This window comes from Zeugodacus cucurbitae, chromosome 5 (assembly GCF_028554725.1).
Source record: "Zeugodacus cucurbitae isolate PBARC_wt_2022May chromosome 5, idZeuCucr1.2, whole genome shotgun sequence".
Classification (NCBI taxonomy): Eukaryota; Metazoa; Arthropoda; class Insecta; order Diptera; family Tephritidae; genus Zeugodacus; species Zeugodacus cucurbitae.
In genome coordinates, this window is record NC_071670.1 from 43,292,064 (window position 1) to 43,303,704 (window position 11,641).

The 11,641-nt window shown below is 36.5% G+C and overlaps 3 protein-coding genes and 1 non-coding gene across 8 annotated transcripts in view; 2 read left to right on the forward strand and 2 right to left on the reverse strand.

The window, feature by feature from the left end:
* The window catches only part of LOC105216010 (G1/S-specific cyclin-D2), a 209,998-nt gene extending 205,533 nt beyond the window's left edge, over positions 1-4,465 (reverse strand). For 3 of the 4 annotated variants that reach the window (XR_008471510.1, XR_008471509.1, XM_054232249.1), the window contains exon 1: positions 3,131-4,465. Coding sequence is in view for 2 of the 4 variants with exons in the window: in XM_054232249.1 (XP_054088224.1) it covers positions 3,131-3,814 (684 nt within the window). In the remaining 2 variants the exon portion in view is untranslated. The remainder of the gene's footprint in view (positions 1-3,130) is intronic. The other variant, XM_029042728.2, reaches the window with a different exon arrangement.
* Positions 4,466-5,286: 821 nt separating this feature from the next.
* On the forward strand, positions 5,287-6,454 carry LOC105216011 (uncharacterized Golgi apparatus membrane protein-like protein CG5021). 2 transcript variants are annotated; one of them, XM_011190257.3, is made up of 3 exons: positions 5,287-5,483; positions 5,604-5,686; positions 5,749-6,454. In XM_011190257.3, exons 1-3 carry the CDS (start codon positions 5,460-5,462, stop codon positions 6,290-6,292), a joined length of 651 nt encoding a protein of 216 aa, XP_011188559.1. In that variant the 5' UTR covers positions 5,287-5,459; the 3' UTR covers positions 6,293-6,454. The 2 variants fall into 2 exon arrangements, with proteins under 2 accessions (XP_011188559.1, XP_011188560.1); XM_011190258.3 differs by having other exon boundaries at positions 5,289-5,474.
* A 3-nt stretch (positions 6,455-6,457) lies between these two features.
* LOC105216013 (TATA element modulatory factor) lies at positions 6,458-10,484 on the reverse strand. Its single transcript, XM_011190259.3, has 7 exons — positions 9,563-10,484; positions 8,642-9,496; positions 7,903-8,580; positions 7,640-7,832; positions 7,249-7,570; positions 6,952-7,179; positions 6,458-6,881 (listed from the first exon to the last, which is right to left on the reverse strand). Exons 1-7 carry the CDS (start codon positions 10,359-10,361, stop codon positions 6,681-6,683), a joined length of 3,276 nt encoding a protein of 1,091 aa, XP_011188561.2. The 5' UTR covers positions 10,362-10,484; the 3' UTR covers positions 6,458-6,680.
* Positions 10,485-11,120: 636 nt separating this feature from the next.
* Positions 11,121-11,212, forward strand: Trnai-uau (transfer RNA isoleucine (anticodon UAU)). The gene is given in 2 exon segments: positions 11,121-11,158; positions 11,177-11,212. It is a non-coding gene; the product is annotated as a tRNA-Ile (tRNA).
* Positions 11,213-11,641: the final 429 nt, after the last annotated feature.

The following is an 11,641-nucleotide window of genomic DNA, read 5'->3' on the forward strand; positions in this document are numbered from 1 at the left end:
CCAGGACCTTTAAGCTGCTCATATGACGCAAGTTACAAATAACTGACTACACAGTTTACCTTGATTGTAGGCCGTGGTCTCTTATGCAGCAGCAACATGTGCTACTTGCAAGCAACAACAGCTATGAGACGCTTGCATCTGTCGTTTTCTTCAACGACGCTTTGCATTGCAATGCACATTTTGCTTAACAGAGTGTGTGGTTGGTGCATAGTGGTTTTTCATATGAAGGTAACAACAATAACAACAACAACAACATAAAATACAGTCTCGACTCGCTTGTTATTGTTTACATTTGTATTTTGTTTATATCCGATATTTCGTGATGGCAATGATCTGTGCGAGCAAAACAGCAGATGTTACACATTTTGCTACTACATGCATACATATATATATATACTATAATCGAATCCAAGTGCAGTGGCAGCATTTACTTGCAGTAAACCAAGTCATACTACGCGTATAAACCAACCAGTCGAACACAATATTACCACCTGTCATGCACGAGGTACAAAAACATATGTACGCCGCTTGATAGCTGCGTATATAAGCTTAGTCTAGCAATATATAGCATGTAACATACACAGATATCTATATTATATAGTTAAATATATACTTTTATGCGATTTTAGCTTATCAGCGCACAGCTAACAGTCGTGCTAAGTATTCTTCATACGACATATTCTCTATTTCTTAACTAACACACACACGAACACTACTCTTCTATATTTTGTTAGTTTTCCAACTTTTTGGACTTTTGCCATTTTCAAATGGTTTTCTCTTCCCCAAATTGTTGCTCCTGTTTATGCTGCGCCGAAATGTCAAATATATAGTTTTTTTTTTGTTTATTTCATTATTATTATTATTAGTTTTGTGTGATAGCAATCAGTCGCAATTAACCCACATAATAATATATGACAAAAGATTTGTCAGCGGTATAGCAACCCAAAGTAAATGCTGCCAGTTAGCAGAAATTCTATATATTTTGGTATTTTTAGTGCCGTATCTGTGCGTAAGAGACACCTATATTTGCTTGTTTTTGTTTTTGTTAAACTAAATTATATATAAACTGAGTGATTAGATTACGACAAATGACTTTCAATGTAATGCTCGAGAATGCAGCAGTTTTCGACAGCGGGACGACAAAAGTATTAAAAATGTTTACTTGGAATATAGTGACTGAGTAGTCTAAATCTTTAAGTATGTGTAGTAGATACACTTCACTTAATAAGATGTATATACATATAGTTACAACTTTTTATGTGATTTTTATAATTTCATATTTTGCTCAGTTCAGCATTTTTCAACTTTTTTGTTATTTTTATAAATTTATTTTAAACAATATTTTTCATTAATTAGAAAGACAATATTATATATCAAAACAAGGGTGCGATCAGCAATTTGACTTTAACGTTAATGTAAATACTTTTAAAAATCTTTACCACTACATAAATATAAATAATTGTTTAAATTTATAGTTTTTATATTGTAAATTTTAATAGCAAACAAAGTGCTGTCATGAAATTAGAAAATCACTGAGCAATTTTACTTTTGCTTACTTAATTACATACAAACACATGTAAGATCGATATGTACATACATACAAACATACATACATACATACGTTATACATATAGCATCTAATTGATAAGCCCACATGTAATATTCAAGGAATCCCACGTGAAATTTTTATATATTTGCTTATGTGTTAATAATTTTATGAATGACACGATGTCATACAACTATGAGGAAGAGACTAATCATGAAAATATTTTTTTTATTATTATTAACTATTTGTATTGCATAAGTATTTGCAAATATATGCATATAAGTGCATTTAAATATAATAAGTAGCGACGTACGTAAGTAATAATTTAATGTATATTTTCTTTTTATTACCACTTATAAGGTTAAGAACTGGCGCCAGCAAAATTTGTTGTTAGGTGTAAAATAATTAGTTTCCCTTATCTGCCGTCTTTATAAATAATTCGTAATCTAAGGCAGTTGATATGCAATTGAATTGCCTGTTGCAAAGAAACGTCATATAGAAATAATAATTATTAGGTTTGGCATTTGTAACCGCAATGAACATTTCGCCAACTATTCGCGGAATGTCGTTAAATCGTGTATATATATATATAAGAACGGTATTGTTGCTATCGTTACTCATGAAACGGATAAATTTATAGCACGATTTAAAAATATCAACACATAAACACTATATATACATATGTATATACCACTATACATACGCACACATATATATATAATCTCTATTTACCAAGATTTCATGAGATTAATTTACTTTAGTATTTAATTTTTGCACTTTAAAACAATTTGGACGGCTTCAAACACTTTTTTGACAGCAATCACTCAACTAGTCAGCTAAATACTTTGTACCTATACATACACTTATTTAAGTAAATAAGTAGACATTTGAGTTCAAGTTTATGCACTAATGGCCCTAGAGCCTAACTTAATTTATATACACATACAAACATTTGCACAACTGTATATAACCGAACTACCAAATTGGCCAAAACTGCTCGATTAGTGCGGCAGTAAAAAAGGCTAAAAGCCATGAATATAATTATTTAATAATCTCACGCTTGTAGCATTTAAGCTACACGGGTACTGATTTCGAAACATTATACAAAACGTAGCCTAAGCAACTCTTAAAGAGTTAAATAATTTAACACTAAAAAACACACACGACTCAAGTGATCAAATGATGAATGAATAACTTGTACATAACTTGTATATATGTATGTATGTATGTACATAAACACAAGTGTAAATAGGCATTTAAGTATAAATCATAAGCACAGATTTCACGAGGCTTAAACTTGCGTTCAACATTTTTGGGTATCACCAATTTTACCCCGCTTACATAGCATATACAAATGTTTTTATGTACACAAAAGAGAATGAAAAATAATTAACACAAATTTTTGTTAGTTATCTTTAGTATACATTTGGTGATGTGTTAAACGAGCATCAAATGTGAAGCACGCCGTACAAAACATTTCTGATTCTGCTTTGATTCGCTTTGTTCGATAGAGCACACGACTTAAATTGAGCATAGTATGTTAATATTATTCATTTTAACATACTAAATATAAATATAACTTACCTCCATCATCCATTCAGCAACTATTTTGCGCATAGGCGGTGTGATGTCCTTCTGCACTGTCTTGAAATATGTGCAAACTGGTTGTGGTAGCTTTTCTTCTGCTTTTAGTGCATTCTCCAAACAACGATCGGTTAAAAATATCGGATCCACAGTAGCGTTATTAACAAAACCTAAATCACGACTTGGCACCGACTTCAGAAACACCGCATTATTACTATGCTGATCATCATAATATTCATGTGGTTTTGTCTCTTGCTGTTGCTGTTGCTGCTGATATTGATGATGGTGCTTTTGCGTATCTTCTTCCCGTTGATACTGACGATTGTGTAGCATGTGCGGTTGGTTAGCATGTGAACTTGTGTTACTTGTAGCCGAATTATAACCGGACGATGGTGAACTTGAACCCGGTGATAACAAAGACGAACTGGAACTGGAATATGGTGAAGGTGCGCCTGGCATTATTTTTGTTTGTGGCTCCTTTAATATGCATTCCTTTGTTGGCTGTTGTTCGGTTTCTGATATCGGTGTGCTTTCTGTTGTTGTTGTTGTTGATGGCGGTGGTTGTGTGACCAGGTGTTGCTGTAGCTGTGATTGCGTATAGCTATGTGCACGCATTTGCGTTGGCACATACGATACGTCACAGTCATAATCATTCCTTAAATTTTCAGTGCACAACAGGTCCATATTGCTATTACAACAATAACAACCAAACTGCCGAAAAACTATACAAAAAAATTAGGTAGATTACAGCAATTGTCCACTTACGTTCACGACCACTGATATCAAATTTTATCAAAACACTTTGCTATTCATTACTCAAATATTAAATATAGTATTTACCAAACACTTTTATGATTTCACAATGCCAAATCTTGCCTTTATCACAATTATTTCGCTTTTTTGCTGCAGATCCTGACTGATAATTAATGTACGAGTGACTTTCTGAAACAATGTTGCAAATTTTCACAATTTGACATTATATACTTTGTTGTTGCTATATTATTTCTATTTATTCTCAATATACTCGCTCCGCTATTTTAGGCACACTTTTATTGAAATTATTTTCTCGATAATTCTTTATCCACCAAAATTTTAACTTTCTGCGTGTCGGTGAATTTGAAATTATATTGACTGCAATATTTTTTAATATTTATTTACACAATTAAATAATAATAGCGATCGTTATCAGTAGTGATTTCAAAGTGTTCTCAGCTTATTGCTACACGATTATCACACTGTTTTTACTTAGCACACCACGAAGCACACTTTTTCAAATCATCCAAATCAACCGGTGCACATGACAAGCAAACTGTCACTGTGAGAATAGTACGAGAGAGACTTTGCCATATGCGCAACCGCATTATTTTTTTGACGGGGTTGCATTTGCTTCAAGTTCATTTCAGCTGTGTGCTATGTGGAACGTATGCTGACAACGCTGTATGGCATGAATTGAGTGTGATTCATTGAGAAAATCGCATATATGTTTAGTTGTTAATGTTAATGTTGTAATAACTAATAAAAGCTGCAAATATATAAAATATGTTGATGAAATTAATAATAATTTTTCAAATTATATCTGTCGTTAAAAATGCTATATCAATGTACTTTTCTCAGCAACCCTGTGCGAATACTACATTACTGCAGCAACATGTGTCTGTTAATTAACATAAATGTTGCTAATGCAAATCAATCAAATATTTATTAATTAAATTAATAAAAATTGCACTTTATTGATTGAAATAAGGCTAGCATGGAATAATATTGAAAATAAAAAGGTATATGCAGCTACAATTATATTTATAGTAACTATTAAACACGTCACCTTCGCAAACCGCATGGTATTCAAGGTCTGCTTCATAGTGCCAGTTATGTTATTGTGGCTCAAAAATTCATTCATTATATATACCGATTCCATATGATAATTGCCTGCAGTTCATTAAATGTCATATACAATTCCGAAACGCTTCGCTTTGGTAAATGGAACATGCAATGTTTGTTTCATCGTATTTTCCAAAATTTTCTCAGTGTACGTTCCCATGTTTGAGATGGTGTTGCTGCAACATTTAGTCAAGGCAACAACCTTTGCTATCCGTTCATTTGTTTTCGTTGCATTTTTACTACCATTCTGTCAATTCTGACATTCTCTGTTTACTTGGAGAATTTTTATGACAATTCATAAAAGATTTTCTATCCACTGGCCAAGAGTCAAACGTAAGCACAGAAGTGTAAATAATAATCTGATTAGTCTGCCACACAATAGGAAGTTCTTGGCAAACAACGTAACAAATACATTCCAATAAACCAGCGAACTGCGTTAAATTAATACAACATGGCTTCGGCTACGGTAAGAAATGTAGGTTTGCATGCTTCCTTCCCACTAATGCGACAGGATTGGTTTTACTAACTAACCTGTTTCGAATTAAATCTAATACTAATAACACTGCTTTTACGTTCCGCCAACTGCATGGTATAGGTGCCATTACTGGAAGATGACACCATTCCCTTCGGTGAGGAAGATGAAATGCGCGATCCAAGTGTAGCCGCTAAGCGATATGCGTATGTATCATATACTTATCGAAATATTGTTGTTACTGTAGCTTATATACACTCTCCTCTAGGCATCCCTACGTGACATTTTTTCACCTGTTCTTCCGTGGCGCCGCAGTGGTTGTGTACATGTTCTGTGGCTGGTTCAGTGACTCCTTCATAACAAGTTTTGTGTTTGTTGTGCTATTTTTATCGGCAGACTTTTGGACTGTGAAAAATATTACCGGTCGTCTCTTAGTGGGACTACGTTGGTGGAATTACGTAGACGACGAAGGCGTATCACATTGGGTGTTCGAATCCAAACAGGGGCGTGTAAATAACAATGAAGCGCGCATATTCTGGCTGGGTCTAATACTGTTCCCCGTGTGTTGGGGTCTATTTTTCCTGGTGGCGCTTTTTGGTTTGAAGTTCAAATGGCTTTTATTGGTCATGATTGCACTTGCACTTAATGGCGCTAATTTATTCGGTTATGTTAAGTGTAATTTCGGTGCAAATAAGGATCTCAACACGGCGGCAACCGATTTCGTCAAAACACAGCTTTTCAAAAATGCCGTGGATATTATGACAAAGCCAAGCGCACAACCACCCACTACACGACCCACTAATGTCGTTTAGTTTGCCACAGGCGGGATGCTTATTTAAACTATGCTTAATTAATAAATTGTGTATACTTAATATTAGTTAGTTTACTTTTTGTTGTTTTATACACGTAATACATATTTAAAAGTTTTATTTTCAACATAAATAACAGCGAAGTAAATTGCAATCATGTGCTAAGTATTAGTGGTTTAATTCTTTTAAATGGCTTTATTAAATCATACCTTTCTTTACGCGCAGCTCTAATACGCCACCCAGCAACAGTTCGTTTAAAATTTATAATAATTATAACATAACTACATACAATACCATACTTACAATTAAGACTACTGTGGAATTAGATAACAAATAGTGTGAATATATGACTCAGCCGATGACAGAGTCCAAATTGCCACTTTTATAAATATCATGTGCTAGGCCGTGCGGGTTGGGCCAACAACTCATTGATTTGCGCCTTATATGCCTCACGCGCCTCCTTCAGATCCAATTCCAGTTCCTCGGTACGTTCAACTTTCTCACCGTACATTTGCAGCAGCGCGTCATAGTTATGCTGTAGCTCCTCGTAGCTTTGGTCCAGCGTTTCGTAGGCGAGCAACTTCTCTTTGGCCTTTGAAGGGGGAGATAATAATTGTTACAAATGTGATGAAATAATATGCATTCCACTCATAGTTACTTACAGCTTCCAACTCTGTAGTCAACATTGCGATTTCCTCCCCCAACACGCTTCGTCCCTCTTGCAAGCGTGCCAACTCCCATTGTATGTGCACCAGCTCACCATCGCGCTGCTTCAACATCGATTGTAAATGCTCTAACGTTGATGTGTTATGCCCCATAAAACTCATATTTAGGCCATAGGCCAAATTGCCCATTTGACGACCCGAATTCGAAATGCAATCGATATCTTCCTGCAAAGTGATTACAATGAGAGAAATCACACAATTGTTTACTATTAAAACACTCAAACACACACTCACCGCCTGCCAATCGATGCTGCCACCCTCCATTGTCTCCTCTTGTGAAGTGCGCTCAAAACTCATTGCCGGCGACTGCGAACGTTGTATTTGCTCCAATGAGTGCTGGCGCGCCAGTTCATGCGGCGCTAAGGCAGCTGCAGAGAGCGGCACTATACGCTTTGACTCAACGCCTATTTGCGGCAGCTCTTCAGCACCAACAAAAGTGGGTAATTTCTCCTCCGACTTCCTACGCAACTGCTCTTCTAATACTTTATTCTCACGCTCCAATGCCTCCACTTTGGACGTGCACTGTTCAAGCTGTTTAGTGAGTTCGGCTTGTTGGCTACAAAATACACAGACGTGAGTGTGAGTGCAATAACAATAATTTTGAGTGTGTTAGTGTAAAATTTACCTCTTGAGACTGCTCTCTTTCATGTTATACTCCAGCTGTGCTTGTTGCAAACTCATTTTGGCCTTCTCCTCCTGCAGCAGCGCATGCGAAAGTGTGTCTTCGAGTTCGGTGCAATGTTTTTGTAAGAGTTCCACACGCTCTTCATATTTGAGCTCCACATTTTCCAATGACTTCAATTTAGTCTGCGTAGCGGCTATACAAAAAAAAAATTAATAAAAAATGCAATCAAAATGTTATACATCTTCAACAACTACTCCGCCTACCCAATTTCTCCAGCAGTAACTTCTCCTCCTGATTCCAGTTCGCGCTGCGTTGAGTGAGCGTATTTTGTAGTGATTCCAGTTGCCGCATTAGTGGCACTGTAGTCAAGCTGGCCTCTTGCGCCGCTGCTTCGGCGCGCATTTCAGCCGCCTCTAATCTGCGCAACAGTTCTCGATTCTCTTCGCGTAAATGTTGTTCGCGCCTTGTTGTTGTCTGCTCTGTGCCGCGTAATTTCTCACGCAGTTCACTCAACTGGTTCAGGATTTCCAGATTCTCTGCTTTTAGCGACTCACGTTCTTTCTTTGCGGCAGTCGCCTCCTCGGCGGTGCGCGTTAGATCGGTATGTTGGCGCGTGCGTTGTTGTAATTCCAATTTGGCCGCCTCGAAACTCGATTGCAGTGTTTGCAACTTTGATTGCAGGTCTTCCAGCTTGCTGCGTTGCTGCGCGTTCTCATCCTCTAGTTTACGCTTCTCCGAGGACATTTTATGCACAGCCTCGATTTGTGAACGCTCCACCTCTTCCTTGGCGTTCAGCGTCTTTTTCAGCCGCTCAAGCTCATCCGTTAGAACGGCGATTTCCTCTTTATTCTTTTTCAGCGTGGCGTCGCTAGTTTTCTCCTTTGCACGTAGTTTTTTGATGATATTCGATTGCTGCAGTATCTCCTTCGACAGTTTTTCACCTAAAAAGTTTTTCACCAAATAAACAAAATAAACTTTTAACAAATTTTATTTCCTAAATACCTTCCGAACGCAATTCCTGTATCATTATGTTGCTCTCTGCCAGCTGCTCTTTGGGTATTTTGAGCTGCAGCTCGTCTTTCAGGTCCTTGATTTGTATGCGCAGGGCATCACGCTCGCGTATGCTGGCTTGGAATTTCTTTTCCAACGCCGAGAGCCGTTGTGTATAACCTTCTGTGGTGTCGCTGCCGCCACTATTGGTTTTAAAATTCTCCAGCGTGTTCTCGATTTCGGCATTGCGTTCCTGCAACTCTATATTTTGGCGCTCCAACTGCAGCAGGCGTAATTCACGTGCTTCTAAAGTATCACTAAGTTCACTTATGCGGTGCATAAGCCGGTCTAACTCAGATTGTGAGTCTTCGGAAAGTATCGATATCTCGGAGGGACCACGAAAGTGTCCTTTCTTCGTACAAGTCATGCCGTGTGTTTGTCCACCAGCCTGGCTACTCATAAGTTTCTTCCACTTTAGAGGACTGATACGCGTCATGCTATTTGTACTAGAGGAGTCGCCGTTTCCATTGGGGTTAGATATAATTTCGATATCTGAGGAGGTTGTCGTTTCCATTTCATCGTTGGAATTATGTGGTGAGGAATTGGTTTTGGAATTCATGGCGTCGTTCTGATCGTCCGATGCTGGTGAGATGGCTTGTGTTTTTTCCAAGTACTGACTAACGGCACAACTCGTCTGCATTTGCACATCTTCGAAACTTTGTGTGGAATCCGAATCGGCATGATGTGAATCGCTGCGTGTATCCTCTAAAGAGATGATAATTTTCTGGCTCGGAGAGCAGCTGGTCGTAGCTATGGGTTGCTCAATCGTATTTGGATAGTGTGTGGTAGTGGGTGCAATGTGACTTTCTGTAATGTAGTTATACACATATGAAGTCTATAGACAATCATACAATATCAAATTTGAAACATTACCTGCGCTATCTGCAGCATCTTGCAAATCCCCAACAACAGTTTTATATGAAATTGAATCCTCTTCAATCTCGTATTCATCTTTTTCCGATATAATTACAATGCTGTCTGGCAATGAGGCACTCACAGATATGCACATTTCTTTATTGAACTCCTCATTTTCCAACGTTGCTGTACCGCTAATAGTTTCCACAGAGGATGATGCCTCATTACTTGCACTGCTCTTGGGGTCACCAATTGGTGACTGCAAATCTGAACTACTCGATTCAGGTGGTGAGAGTAATTCCACCGAATCTGACGTAGTTGTCGAAGTAATTGATGCGCGTTGTGTGGACGGTGTCTTACTGCCTTCAACGTCTGCCATGGAAGTTGCATTTTGCATTACACCAACAACGGGCAGCATGCCCACACTACCTACATTGGTACGCGGTGGCGCTGTTATAGTCTCCTGCGCATTTGGATTTTCAAAGAAGGAACAAGTGAAGGAACCCCATGTCGACGAGACCATTGGTGCTGTCGGTGTAACAGGTGCTGAAACCGTCGTGGTATGCTTTGTTACCGTACTTTGTGTGGCGACTACATTCTGACTATCACTTCTATCGCGATTTGCTGCACCTGGTAGCTTTTGTTTTCGCACTGCTCCACTGCTTGCTGACGACGTAGGCAAAGTCGTTTGCGCTGGCAAATTTTTTTCACCCCCCACATTGTCGTCTTGTATGTCGAGCGCTTTGTCTATGGATGCGACGGCTTCTTTGAGCGCACTTTTCGCCCAATTTAGACCCTTCGCTTCGAACCAGCTCATTATTTTCTACACAAAATACACCATTTAATATTTTGCACTACTTTTATTTACATTAAATTGTTCTTTTTGTCAGCTGTTTGGCAAATGTATGGCACAGTGTTGCATTTGACATGCACTGCTCGTGGGTGGTTCAACAAAAGCAAACAACTAATTGTGGTGCGGAGGTGTGTTATACGATTGAATGTATTGAAATAGTTTAAAAAAAATATTTTTTTTTTTTAATTTTGGTCGTCAAATATAAACAACCATTAAGCACACACTCATAATATAAACAAATGGTTAGGGTTTGGTTTTGAAACAATTTTTATTTGGTTAGATTTTAAGCACTGAAACGCAATAGTTTAGACATAAATAGTAATTTTATTAAATAGGATAATGTTTATTTATAATTATTTAGGTAAATATTTAATCAAGCCATATCAAATAATTATTTGCGTTACTCTAAATTTATATATATTGTAATAATTCGAAATTCTCTTAAAAAAATAAATTAATTTCAAAAATATTCTTTAACCTGCTAAAATATATTAATGTTCTATTAATAAATATTTTTATTTAAATAAATATTTTTATTAAAAATTAATATTTCATTTTTATTTAAATATTTATTAATTAATATATTTATTTAAATATTTTATAATTAATTATTCTTTTGAGTTGTCATTGCAACCCTGCCTGTTTGTTTACAATTGAAAGCAGCAATTGCGACAAGGCATTGAGCCGGCGCTTAAGTATGTATTTTGTCAGAGAATGAATATAGCTCCAGTGGCGCAATTGGTTAGCGCACGGTACTTATAATCAGTAACTAGTGAGCAATGCCGGGGTTGTGAGTTCGAGCCTCACCTGGAGCAATTCATTTTTTGCAAATTTTTTTTAAATTAAATTTATTTTAAACACATTATTTAGTGTTTATTTTTTATTTATTAAGAAATACTGCGCAACAAATTCTTTAGCAATATTTATTGTATGCTATTAGTGGCAATTAAAGTTGTATTGCGCTGCATATATTTTATATTTTTTTTAATGTAAGAAGAAATGTTACAAACTAAAAAAATGAAACAAGCCAATTTTATAGTAATACTTTGTTGTTGTTTTATTTCGTTTACGCTCTGTATTGTATGTGTGTTAACAATTCAAGTATTTATTTGCTTCATATTATTTTCACGCTTACAACTAATGCGACAATGATGCAATATACATATATAAACAAACAAAATAAAAAAAAAAATGGTTGTATATATGTATGTAAATGTAAAAAATAAGAAAAAAAGTATTTATAT

Coding starts and splice junctions, on each gene's coding strand:
- LOC105216011 (XM_011190257.3), top strand. CDS start 5,460: ATGGCTTCGGCTACGGTAAGAAAT. Junction 5,484..5,603: donor CTTCGGCTACGGTAAGAAAT/GTAGGTTTGCAT, acceptor TGCATGGTATAG/GTGCCATTACTGGAAGATGA. Junction 5,687..5,748: donor GTAGCCGCTAAGCGATATGC/GTATGTATCATA, acceptor ACTCTCCTCTAG/GCATCCCTACGTGACATTTT.
- LOC105216013 (XM_011190259.3), bottom strand. CDS start 10,361: ATGAGCTGGTTCGAAGCGAAGGGTCTAAATTGGGCGAAAAGTGCGCTC. Junction 8,581..8,641: donor ACAGGAATTGCGTTCGGAAG/GTATTTAGGAAA, acceptor AAAACTTTTTAG/GTGAAAAACTGTCGAAGGAG. Junction 7,833..7,902: donor GTTACTGCTGGAGAAATTGG/GTAGGCGGAGTA, acceptor TTTTTTGTATAG/CCGCTACGCAGACTAAATTG.